We start from the raw sequence: 13,050 nt of genomic DNA on the forward strand, positions 1-13,050 counted from the left end.
GATACACTTTGCCAGCCCAAATGCAAGAGAATGCAAGACAAATTTTTGTTCCTTTTAGCTAGTTAGGAAGAGTACAATATACTTAAAAGTTATTTGGAAACAAAAAAAAAAAAAAAAGATAAAAGGATTTATATATGTATACATACATACATATATATATATATGTATACATATATAAATTAGGAAAATTGCATTTAATAAATAATAAACACTATATAGGGGCATAATTCAAATTTCATTATTGATTAATTTCCATGCTTATTTTTTATATGGATGTTATGTCTAACAACTTAATTGAAAATTACCAAAAAAAAAAAAAAAAAAAAGAAAACTTAAACTTAATTAAAATAAACATATTCTATGAAAATTTCTTAAACAAATTTATCATTTATGAAGACGATAGGTAGGAATAGCCAGTAAATGCTTAGCCCTAGGAACCGTCAAACCAAACTCCTCCGTCATATCCAACTCCACCGACGACATCCCATCTGGGAGTTCCCAATCAAAACAATGCACCAGCTGAGCCAAAACCAATCGAACAACGGTCAAACCCAATTGTATCCCGGGACAACCCCTCCTACCCGATCCGAACGGAATAAGTTGAAAGTCACGTCCCCGGACATCAATATTGCTTCCGACGAACCTTTCCGGGAAGAACTTTTCTGCATCCGTCCATGCATCAGGGTCTCTTCCAATTGTCCATGCGTTTATGAAGACGCGGGCCTTCTTGGGTATGTGAAAGCCATTGATGGTGCAGTCTTCTGTGGATGCATGGGGGACCAACAGTGGTGCAGGTGGGTGTAGCCTTAAGGTTTCTTTGACCACCATATTTAAATAGTCCAGGCTTTCTAGGTCACTTTCTTCTACTGTCCTATCCATGCCCACTTTGTTTTCTAACTCTTTTTGGATAGTTTTCATTGTGTTGGGGTTCTTGATGAGTTCCGAGATTGCCCAATCTATTGTTGTTGAGGCTGTGTCAATGGAGGCTACGAGCATGTCCTGGAAAGAAAATGTTACGTGTAGGAAACGTTATTAGTTTTTGGATTAGTAGAGCAAAAAAATGGACAAAATTGTTCAAGGAAAACAATAGATAAAAAAGAAAAGTCAAAAGTAAAAGAAGTTGAACGATACATTCACCATTGAATTTCTTTTTTGGACATTATCTCATTGAATTTTTTTAATCAAAATTCGTTAAACTGACCAATGGTTGGATTAAAAAAATAAGAATAAACAAAGATTAAAAAAGAAAAAAGGAAAAACAGAAAAAAAAAAAAAGTCCTAGTTTAAAGATAAGATAAAAGAAAGCGTATCCACCTGAAATTCATATGGCATAAGAAATAGGGATAACTTTATTTTACATGAAAATAAAAAAAATTGGTCCAAAATTAGTTATTGCTTATTAATATGCGTAATAAATCATATTTAAAAAAAAAAAAAACAAAATGGAGACAATTTACAATATTTTCACTAAAATGTCAATCTTATAGACTTATATACATTCTTTTTCCTATATGATTTTTCAATGTTTTCTATCAATTCATTTTTTAAAAAAATTGTTAGGATCACAATAAATAATTGTGCTAATTATAATTATGTGCATTCAACACTAAATAAATAGATTGTGAAACATCTATAAATTAAAACACAATTATGTTTTGGAATCTACCAATCCAATAAAAAAAATGCAAAATTTAAAAAAGAAATTCGAGTTTTAAATTTATCCAACCAAAAAAAGAAAAGCACGTGCGTTTAGAAAGCGTACCAACATGATTCCTTTGATGTTAGGCCTTTCAATACGATATTCAGAATCTTGTGATCCTAAAAAACCCAACATAACATCAACGAAGTCCTTGTTTTTATCTTCATCCTTACACTGAACATGCTCATCGATGATCTTCTCAAAGAAATCATCAAACGCCTTGCCTACCTTCTTCATCTTCTTCGTCAATCCCTGAAGATCTAATGGCGCAATCTGAGGAATATAATCTCCCAAGTTGGGAGCCGCCCCCAACTGCATAGCCTCTTGGATCACGGCCTTAAACCCCCTCTCATTGAATTCACTGTCAGCAAACTTCTTCCCAAAAACCATCCTGCAAGTCATATCGGCACTCAGGGACGAAACCTTGGCGCTCAGATCAACAGCGACTCTGTTGCCAGCCGACTCTCAAAGGGAGTCGATAAACAGGTGGATCTCTTCCCTCCTCATGGATCGAAAGGAGTTGATCTTCATGTTGCTGAGCAGTTCAAGAGTGCACATTTTTCGAACGTCGCGCCAGTACGAGCTGTATTGGGCGAAGACCAAGCCTCGCTGGTCGTTGTTCATATGCTTCGAAGCTTCGTGAGGAGGTCTGGATGCGAAAACCAGGTCGTGAGTCTTGAGAAAGAGCTCGGCAGCTTGAGGTGAAGAGACGACAATGACGGTTTTCAGACCTAAGCGGACATGCATGATTGGGCCGTGTTGTTTAGCGAGTCGGTCAAGATCTCTGTGAGGAAACTCTCCTAACAAATGGAGGCTTCCCAAAATGGGAAACCCTCTTGGACCAGGAGGTAATCTCTTCTTGTTGCTGTTCTGGGTTCTTTTCCATGGTTGGGATTGGAAGAGATAAACAAGGACGAGCAGTGCAAGAATGGTCCAAATCCAAGCCATGGGATATTGGTCTTCAAAGCTTAGAAGGAATTTCAGAAATTTTTGCTCTCAATCAATGGCATCATTGGAGATATATATAAGAAAAAATGGTGATTAAAGAAGGGAATATTTAGTTAATATGTTTATCTTGTAAACTTCTTACACACGAAAATATTTGTTTTTTTAATTTTTTTTGTTTTGGTCAGAACATAAAAACATTTGTTTAACACTTTTTTCAAGTGTTTTGTCTCGCGACAAGCCATAAGAATAATCTTTTTCTTTTCTTTTTTTTTTTTTTTTTTGTTACTAGGATTTTGGATAAATAAAAAGTCCAATTATACGGGCTAAATTATCAAAATCCAGCAACAACATTCAAAATTATTACATCACCCAATACGTGGGAAGTATCTCTTGCGGGACAAATTTCTCTTGTGGGTCAAAAATATCTTAATTATTTGACTTTGGTTTTCTTATTGATATTAATAAATATAATATATATTTTTATGGAAAATCTAGTTGGTTAGATTGAAAAGTTTTTAATTTTTTTTGTTTTGGTCAGAACATAAAAACATTTGTTTAACACTTTTTTCAAGTGTTTTGTCTCGCGACAAGCCATAAGAATAATCTTTTTTTCTATTTTATTTTTTTTGTTACTAGGATTTTGGATAAATAAAAAGTCCAATAATGGAATTATATGGGCTAAATTATCAAAATCCAGCAACAACATTCAAAATCATTACATCACCCAATACGTGGGAAGTATCTCTTGCGGGACAAATTTCTCTTGTGGGTCAAAAATATCTTAATTATTTGACTTTGGTTTTCTTATTGATATTAATAAATATAATATATATTTTTATGGAAAATCTAGTTGCTTCGATTGAAAAGTTTTTTCTTTTTCCCACTGCCAGAGGTGGGTGTGAAACAGGCGATGGGGGATGGCCTTGGACGAGCTCTTATCTTTTCGTTATTTGGAGTACCAAGTGTCACGGTTGAGGCATTTCATCAAACACTTGGTGAGCATTCTCTCCATTTTGGGCCTATTTTGTGCCTTACAATGGGCCAAGCACCTAGAGTAGTGTAGAATTCTCTAGAACCTTATGGAGAACTCTAGGTCAAGCCATGTACATATCCATTTCTAGATGCTTCTTTAGATATTTTTGTAAAGGAGGTGGGAAGGATCTAGACACCCATTCTCCACCGTAGGATTAAAGCAATTATAGCCGTAGGATTAGACTTTGTATGCCTATAAATAGGTGGAGGCCTCATTTGGCCAATCCATCCAAGAACATCCAAGGATCCAAGGATTCAAGAATCCAAGCTACACTTGTAAAGCTCTCTTTTAAGCAATATATTTTCATTCTCACAAACTCTCTTTGTGCTCTAGCTTTCTTTGCTTAGCTTTCTCTTTTAGTGAGCAAAAGGCTTACTTAGTTGCAACAAAGGGTCGGAATAGCAACTAAGGTCGCACGGCTTGAAGGGATAAGAAACAAGTCCGTGACAAGTGGTATCAGAGCCCAGGTTAGAGCTAGCATTTAGAGCACAATGTCTTCATCAGAGGTTGTGGTTGAAGAAGCAAGGGGAAGGGAGGTCATCCCCGAAGCTGCAAGGAAGGGACGTGGGCGTTCAAAGTCGAAGGACGTTCTCACCGCCATGGAGACCAAGGTGGTCAAGATGGAGTTGGCCGTTGCCGACATGTTAGAGCGGCTTGATCGTGTGGAGCAAGGCATGGAGGAGCTCGATGGTCGTGTGGGTGACCAAGTGGGGGAGCTTAGAGGTACCATGCAAGACACCAACGAGGCCAACACCGAGGCGTGGCGTCAAGAAAGCCAAGCTTTCCAAGCAAAGGTAATGGAAACCTTGTCCCTTATGCAAGCTCAATTAGATGAGTTTAAGAAGAGTTTAGAGGAGACACGTGAGGATTGGGCGTTATGCAAGAGAGCTGCAACTAGTGGCACCGTCACTACCCAACAAATAGTCTCTACTCCAAGGGTAGATGCTCCCAAGCCCAAGGAGTTTAGTGGGAGAAGGGATGCAAAGGAGTTGGACAACTACATGTGGCATATGGAACGATACTTCGAGGCCTTGGATTTCCAAGACGAGAAGCAAAAGGTAAACACCGCTACCCTCTATCTTACTAATCTTGCTGCGGTATGGTGGCGTAGAAAGCATGAAGAAATGAAGAAAGGCATATGCGCTATCAATTCTTGGGAAGACTTAAATAGTGAATTGAAGAAGCAATTCTATCCCGAGAATGTGGCGAATGATGCTAGGAAACGCATGATGGAGTTGAAACACCAACGATCCATCCGTGAATATGTGGAGCAATTCTCTGGGTTAATGCTCCAAATTCCCAACATGAGTGAGGAGGATCTCCTTTTCAACTTCATGGATGGGTTGCAACCGTGGGCATACCAAGAGCTTCAACGAAGGGGAGTACAAGATATTTCCACTGCCCTCACTACGGTCGAAACGCTTGTCGAATATAGGCGAGGTGAGTCTTCCAACCCTAAGCCTAAGAATAATTATATTAAAGGTGGGGGAGCCAAGTTCCATAAATCTCCCCAAAGTAAGGAGTTTCCAAGAAGGCCACCACTACCTAACAAAGATTGGAAAAAAGGAGGCAAGCCCGAATTCAAACCGAAGGAAAATTGCTTCTTATATGATGGTCCCCATTGGGCTAGAGATTGTCCGAAGAGGAAGTCCTTAAGTGCCATGCTGGAAGAGAGGGAAACTCAAGAGCACACACAAATGGGTTGTCTACAACTCCTCAATTCACTGAAGGCTAGTCCAATCCCAACCAACAATATGAAGAACAACTCCCTAATGTACGTGGTGGTGTGTATTAACGGGAAAGATGCCCAAGTCATGGTAGACACCGGCGCATCTTGATGTGATTCCGCCCGAGCCCGCTCCACCGATAACCCGCTGGGGTGCTGACTCGACACGGATGAAGACTATGGCCAATCACAAGAGCTCAAATTAAGAGATTTAAGGGCAACCTGGGAGTATTTATATAGAGGGTAATTAATCTCAACAGAGCTTGTCCATACTTGAAGATACAAAGCCTATTCGAAGCATCCAAGTGGTGGAAGCCGATACGGACCCGGGTGACGGTTTTGGTACATTTTTGGAGTCCGGGAAGCATGAAATGGTTCCAATGCTTTATGGGTTCAATACATATGCCTAAGAGGTCATGGAATCAAGTTAAAGCAGCCTCAAATGCAATCAAAAAGGGCTTGTACGGACAGCATCAATAATTTGGCCGAATTTGCTGTATTGCTTGCTGGCTTTACTGTATTTTACTGTTTTAGACTTTTCTTATTTTTCCAAGCATGGGCAACGTGTGGGACTTCATATTCAGCTTATTTGGCATCCTACAAAGCATCTAGAAGCTGATTTGAAGCTCAAAGAGGTCAAAGATTGATCAAAGTCAACTTGATCAAAAAAGCTAGTATTTTAGTTTCCAAATTTTATTCTACTTTTTGTTTTAGGAAACTACCATTATTTTTAGTTTCTATTTATTTATTTTCTGGACAAATAAGATTAGGAAAGATATTATTTTATTATTGTCCTTTGTAAATTAATTAATTCCTAATTCAAAATAAAGGAATTAATTAATCCAAATTAGATTAGGAAAAGGAAAGTTTCGGCCAAGGTAGAATTCTTCATTGAGTGGCCGGTTTTTCCTAGGGTTTTTAGGGTTTATTTTGTTTCTTTCAAAGCCTATTTAAAGGCTTATTTTTCATTAATAAGATAACTTTGAAAACTTTGATTTGATAAAGAAAATACTTGTGAGATTAATTATCTCTTTGTTCTTTGAGAACACCTAAAACACCATTAGAGAATTGGTTGTTTTAGCTTGACTTATCAATAGGTTTTCCATCCCCTATTGTGGCGTCTACATTATACCAAGGTTTCTAACCACATGTTGGTTAGGGGTTGAGGTCAATTCCATTAGAACTTGAACATAATCAGATCCGGGCTAATATAATACGGGTTTAGGAGCAGGTCGTCCTAGGATCGTATCATTTGGTATCAGAGCTAAATTTTGTTCAGGTTTGATCTATCTTTATTTGCTTTATTTGTTTTTGTGTTATTCTGCAATTTTACCATTAGGTTAAGGTTGCATCCATCCTATACACGTTCAGCATCTTTAAAAAAAAAAAAAAAAAAAATTCATTCCTAGTTGAATTAGGATTTCCTAGTTTTATAGTATTTTTGTTTCCTAGTTTGTTGGTTGTCTTTTATCATTGTTCTTGTTAATTTGGTTTTTGTTGATTTTTCTTTGCTGTTTTAGTCTTAAATATTTGCATTCATATATTCAAAAAAAAAAAAAAAGAAAACAAGAAAAAAAAAAAAAGAAGTTTGCGGCAACATTTAAAAAAAAAAAAAAAAAAAACCTGCACATTGTGTTTATTTGGAGGTCACGGGTTTGGTGTTTGTTTTGGAGTTGGAATTGCAATTTTGGTAATTATTCTTGCTACTGCAGTTGTTTATGTTCTGTGAGTGAAAAAAGAAAAAAAAAAAAAAAAAAAAAAGAAAGAAGAGGTAAAGCCGAATAAAAAAAAAAAAAACAGAAAAATATTTCGGTTTGTTGGAGTTTGATTTGTTTGCTGGAAATTTGTTGGAGCTGCTGGTTTTTGATTATTTATTCAATATTTGAGTTGCTGGGAAATTATTTTTGCTGCTGGATATTTGGATTTTGGGTGTTTAAATTTTTGGGATTAAAATTAGTTAAAGGAATTGATACAAAACTTGAATTACAAGAACAACAACCAACACTTTTCTATATTTTTGTTCTCTTTGATTCTTGTTCGTATTTGAATTTCTTTTTCTGGACTTTTATTCTTGAACTCATAATCTACTACCATCTGGTGCAGTTTTCAAAAATTCCAACGTTTTCCCATTATTTTGTGTTTTTTTGTCTAGAAAGCCGAAAAATTAGGATTTGTTGGATTCTTTCGGTATTGCCTACTTTTTGCTACTGTCTTGTTGATAAGTTTAATTAAAACATACTAGTGATCTAATTGCTGTTTTTTGGGTGTTTTAATTAGAACTTTGAGATAATTCATTGAGTGGAAAAAGGCAAGAGTGTGTGAGCTTAAAAGAGGGTAAAAGCCGAAACTAGTGTGCAAACACGAGTGTCGAGACCTTGTTTGAGTAAAACACGTGAGGGAGTGAATATTGTGAGGATTTATTTTATTTTTTGTAGTATTTTACTAACATGGAAGATTCTAGAATAAGAAGAGGGGATCCACCCTTGAGGATCAATGAGGAAGAGTCCGTAGCATTTCATGGCGATGACCGAGCTACCGGAAGTGGAGACCAAGTGGACTTGAGAACTATTTTGGAATCAATACAGCGGATGAGTGCTCAATTTGAGCATGTAAATCAAAGAGTGGGAAGATTAGAAGCCTCACAAGGAAGGCCGAATACAAGAAATAGGCAAGAATTCCATGGAGGACGAGGACGAGGACGAGGAGGTCGCGAGAGGCCGAGAGAGGAATTTGATGAGGAGCCATTGGACGGTGACTTTGAGGAAGGTATGGACGAAACCTTTGCTGTCCAAGATAGAGCTGGCCATGGGAGATATAGGAGGGAGGATACAGATGAAGATTTGGGAAATATCAAGGTTAATATCCCACCTTTTATGGGTAAAAGTGATCCTGAAGCATATTTGGAGTGGGAAGAAAAGATGGAGATGATATTTGACCGCCATAATTATTCGGAGGCTAAGAAGGTGAAATTGGCAGCAATGGAGTTTGGCCATTATGCACTCCAATGGTGGACCAATGAGCAAAACACCCGAAGGAGAGTTGGTGATGACTTGATTACTACATGGCGAAAAATGAAAGGAGCCATGCGGAAGCGATTCGTACCATCACACTATCATAGGTTGCTGCATCAAAGACTTCAATCTTTATCTCAAGGACATGGATCCGTGGAGGATTATTACAAGGAGATGGAGATGCTTATGATGAGATTGAACTTGAATGAAGATAGGGAAGCAACCATGGCAAGGTTTCTTGGTGGTTTGAATCGTGAAATAGCCAATCAACTAGAATTGCAACAATATGTGGAATTGGAGGAGATGTTGCATGTGGCTATTAAATTAGAGCATCAATTCAAGAGGAGGGGTGTAAGATCATGGTTTGGAGGTGTTTCCAACAATGGAAGGTCCAATTCAAGTGGCTGGAGGAACAATCCCATCTATGAAAGCAAGCTAAAGCCGAAAGTCAAAGAAGAAAGTTCAAACTGGCCAAGGAAGGAGACTAGAACCAAATCTGTCCAAGCACCAAAGAATGAGGTAAAATTAGATCCTAAACCTTCTAGAACTCATGATGTTGTGTGTTTTAAGTGCCAGGGAGGAGGACACATTGATAGCCAATGCCCGAATAGAAGAATCATGGTGTTAAAAGGCAATGACGAGCTAGAATCGGAAAGTGAAGAAAGTGAGGATAAAGCCAAGCAAGAGGAGGAGGACTTGGAGGATGAACCCGAAACCTTGCAAGCATCCAATGCTGAATTAAACTTGTTTTCTAGGAGAGTACTTGCTGCATACAAAGATGAGGATGAAATTCAAAGAGAGAACATCTTCCACACCCGATGTGAAATTCAAGGTAAGATTTGTAGTATGATTATTGATAGTAGAAGTTGTACTAATGTAATAAGTAACCTTGTAGTTGATAAATTGGGCTTAAAAACAATAAAACATCCTGAACCATATAGATTACAATGGCTTAATGATAGTGGTGAGATGAAAGTAAACAAACAAGCCAAAGTAAAATTTAGTATAGGTAGATATGAGGATGTAGTCTTATGTGATATTGTACCCATGATTGCTGGACATATACTATTAGGTAGGCCATGGCAATTTGATAAAGATGCTACTCATTTTGGTCGAGAAAATAGTATTGTTTTCAGGTTTAAAGGGAAGAAGGTCAAGCTGGAACCATTATCTCCTAAAGAGGTTTACAAAGACCAATTACAAATGCAACAAAGGAGAGAAGCCGAAAAGCTCAAGGAAAAAGCAAGTATGGCACCAACGGCTTCACCATTCTTTCAAGAAGGTAAGAATGAGGTTGCTGATCAAGGTAAGGTTTCTAAGACTCATATTGAGTGGAAAGATCAAGGAAAAGCCGAAAGAGAGGGGAAAGAAAGTGGCAAACCCGAGAGCTTGGAGAAGGAAGAGAAATCTGAAGGTTTGCGCCAATCCAAGGGGAAAAAAGAAAAAGAAAGAAAAGAAAAGTTAAGTAGCAACTTTTATTTGAGTTTAGGGGATATTAATAAGGTTATTGAGTGTAAGAAACCTTTGCTGGTCATCATTTATAAAGAAAATTATTTTAATGATCAAACTAACTTTGAAGAAGTTGAATTGCCAAGTTCAATGATTTCTTTTTTGAAGGAATTTGGAGATGTCTTCCCAAATGAAATTCCAATTGGACTACCATCCAATCAAGAGGGAAAAGGTGAGCTTGCTATCCAAGGTAAGTCTTCTAATACTCAGGTTGTGTGGAAAGATTTTAATAAAACCAAGAGTGAAAAATTTGGTGCAAAAGCTGAGAGTGAGGAAGGTGAGATGGCATTGAGTGAGAAAGGAAAAGGAAGACAAGAAAGGAAGAATATAAATTTTTATCTTAGCTTTGGTGATGTTAATAAAGTAATTATGAATAAGAAATCATTGCTGACCATAAAGTTTAAAGATACTTATTTAAAGATGTCTTTATTGCATAGAACTTTATCTGCATTGTTGAGAGCTTTACTTAGTGGTAATTTGAAAATTTGGGAAATATTGTTTTCTAACTTTAAAAAGAGTAATTTTTACCATAATGAGCATGTATTTCTAGATTTTGTTGTAATAGTGTTTGACCTAGGAGAATTGGTTTGGTTACACTTACAAAAGGAAGGGTTTCCTAAACAAAGAAAGTCAAAGCTCATGCTGCCTATGGATGGACTTTTTCAAGTTTTGGAGCCCAATAACAAGAATGCCTACAAGCTTGATTTACTAGGTGAGTATAACATGAGTGCTGCATTTAATGTTGCTGATTTAACTCCTTTTGCTGCAGGTGATGATCTTGATTTGAGGACAAATCCTTTTCAAGAGGAGGGGAATGATGTGATTCCGCCCGAGCCCGCTCTACCGATAACCCGCTGGGGTGCTGACTCGACACGGATGAAGACTATGGCCAATCACAAGAGCTCAAATTAAGAGATTTAAGGGCAACCTGGGAGTATTTATACAGAGTGTAATTAATCTCAACAGAGCTTGTCCATACTTGAAGATACAAAGCCTATTCGAAGCATCCAAGTGGTGGAAGCCGATACGGACCCGGGTGACGGTTTTGGTACATTTTTGGAGTCCGGGAAGCATGAAATGGTTCCAATGCTTTATGGGTTCAATAAATATGCCTAAGAGGTCATGGAATCAAGTTAAAGCAGCCTCAAATGCAATCAAAAAGGGCTTGTACGGACAGCATCAATAATTTGGCCGAATTTGCTGTATTGCTTGCTGGCTTTACTGTATTTTACTGTTTTAGCCTTTTCTTATTTTTCCAAGCATGGGCAACGTGTGGGACTTCATATTCAGCTTATTTGGCATCCTACAAAGCATCTAGAAGCTGATTTGAAGCTCAAAGAGGTCAAAGATTGATCAAAGTCAACTTGATCAAAAAAGCTAGTATTTTAGTTTCCTAATTTTATTCTACTTTTTGTTTTAGGAAACTACCATTATTTTTAGTTTCTATTTATTTATTTTCTGGACAAATAAGATTAGGAAAGTTATTATTTTATTATTTTCCTTTGTAAATTATTTATTTCCTAATTCAAAATAAAGGAATTAATTAATCCAAATTAGATTAGGAAAAGGAAAGTTTCGGCCAAGGTAGAATTCTTCATTGAGTGGCCGGTTTTTTCTCGGGTTTTTAGGGTTTATTTTGTTTCTTTCAAAGCCTATTTAAAGGCTTATTTTTCATTAATAAGATAACTTTGAAAACTTTGATTTGATAAAGAAAATACTTGTGAGATTAATTATCTCTTTGTTCTTTGAGAACACCTAAAACACCATTAGAGAATTGGTTGTTTTAGCTTGACTTATCAATAGGTTTTCCATCCCCTATTGTGGCGTCTACATTATACCAAGGTTTCTAACCACAGGTTGGTTAGGGGTTGAGGTCAATTCCATTAGAACTTGAACATAATCAAATCCGGGCTAATATAATACGGGTTTAGGAGCAGGTCGTCCTAGGTTCGTATCACATCTCACAACTTCATAAGGAAGGAGGAGGCCATGAGGCTTGGCCTCAAACTCGACAAAGGTCAAGGGTGGTTGAAAACTGTGAATACGGAGGCTAAACCGCTAGATGACGTGGCCCGTAACGTGGAGTTGCACCTTGGCACTTGGCAAGGTAACGTAAACTTCTCCATTGCTCCTATGGATGATTTTGATATTGTACTTGGCATGGAATTCCTTAGGCAATTCAATGTGGTCCCACTCCCTCGCTACAACACGATGTGCATAATGGAGGGAGGCCCTTGCATGATTCCAACAATGCACAAGCTAAGTACTTCCAACCGCCTCTCCGCCATGCAACTCAAGAAAGGAGTAAAGAAAGGGGAGCCTACATTCCTTGCTACTCTACGCGAGGAAGAAGAAGTTACTTCCAAGGAGCCACCGAAGGAGGTTAGCCAAGTCCTTGAGGAGTTCAAAGATGTCATGCCACCACAACTACCCAAGAAACTTCCACCAAGGAGGGAGGTGGATCATTGCATCGAGTTGGAGCCCGGTGCAAAACCACCTGCAAAAGTACCATATCGCATGTCTCCACCGGAGCTAGAGGAGCTGTATCTACGGCACTTTATGAGTGCTAATCAACATGATTGGGCAAAACTGCTAGATGTTGCCCAATTCTCCTACAACTTGCAAAGGAGCAAGTCCACCAATAGGAGTCCATTTGAGCTAGCCACGGGGCAACAACCACTCACTCCACAAACACTCGTTACCAAGTATGGAGGAAGGAGTCCTGCCGCATTCAAGGTTGCCAAAAGTTGGCATGAACAAGTGGACTTAGCAAGGTCGTACCTTCATAAGGCCACCAAGAAAATGAAGAAGTGGGCGGATGCCAAAAGAAGGCACGTGGAGTATCAAGTGGGAGACTTGGTGTTCATCAAAATCCTTTCATCCCAACACAAGTCTACCCGAGGGCTACACAAAGGCCTTGTTCGCCGATACGAGGGACCATTTCCAATCGTCAAGAAGGTGGGCAAGGTATCTTATAAGGTGGAGTTACCTCCTACACTCAAACTTCACCCGGTCTTCCATGTAAGTTGTCTAAAACCATACTACAAGGATGAGGAAGACCATACAAGAGGGGAGTCCAAGCGAGCACCAATAGGTGTCTACAACACTTATGACAAGGATGTGG

General features: G+C 38.2%; 1 protein-coding gene across 1 annotated transcript; it reads right to left on the bottom strand.

The window, feature by feature from the left end:
* Positions 1–374: 374 nt before the first annotated feature.
* LOC107425409 (cytochrome P450 71AU50-like) lies at positions 375–2,820 on the bottom strand. The gene is made up of 2 exons (XM_060814750.1): positions 1,763–2,820; positions 375–999 (listed from the first exon to the last, which is right to left on the bottom strand). The coding sequence occupies exons 1-2, from the start codon at positions 2,099–2,101 to the stop codon at positions 385–387; spliced, it is 954 nt and encodes a 317-aa protein (XP_060670733.1). The 5' UTR covers positions 2,102–2,820; the 3' UTR covers positions 375–384.
* Between the last annotated feature and the right edge of the window lie 10,230 nt (positions 2,821–13,050).

The sequence above is a fragment of the Ziziphus jujuba genome, chromosome 2, assembly GCF_031755915.1.
Source record: "Ziziphus jujuba cultivar Dongzao chromosome 2, ASM3175591v1".
NCBI classification, from domain to species: domain Eukaryota; kingdom Viridiplantae; phylum Streptophyta; class Magnoliopsida; order Rosales; family Rhamnaceae; genus Ziziphus; species Ziziphus jujuba.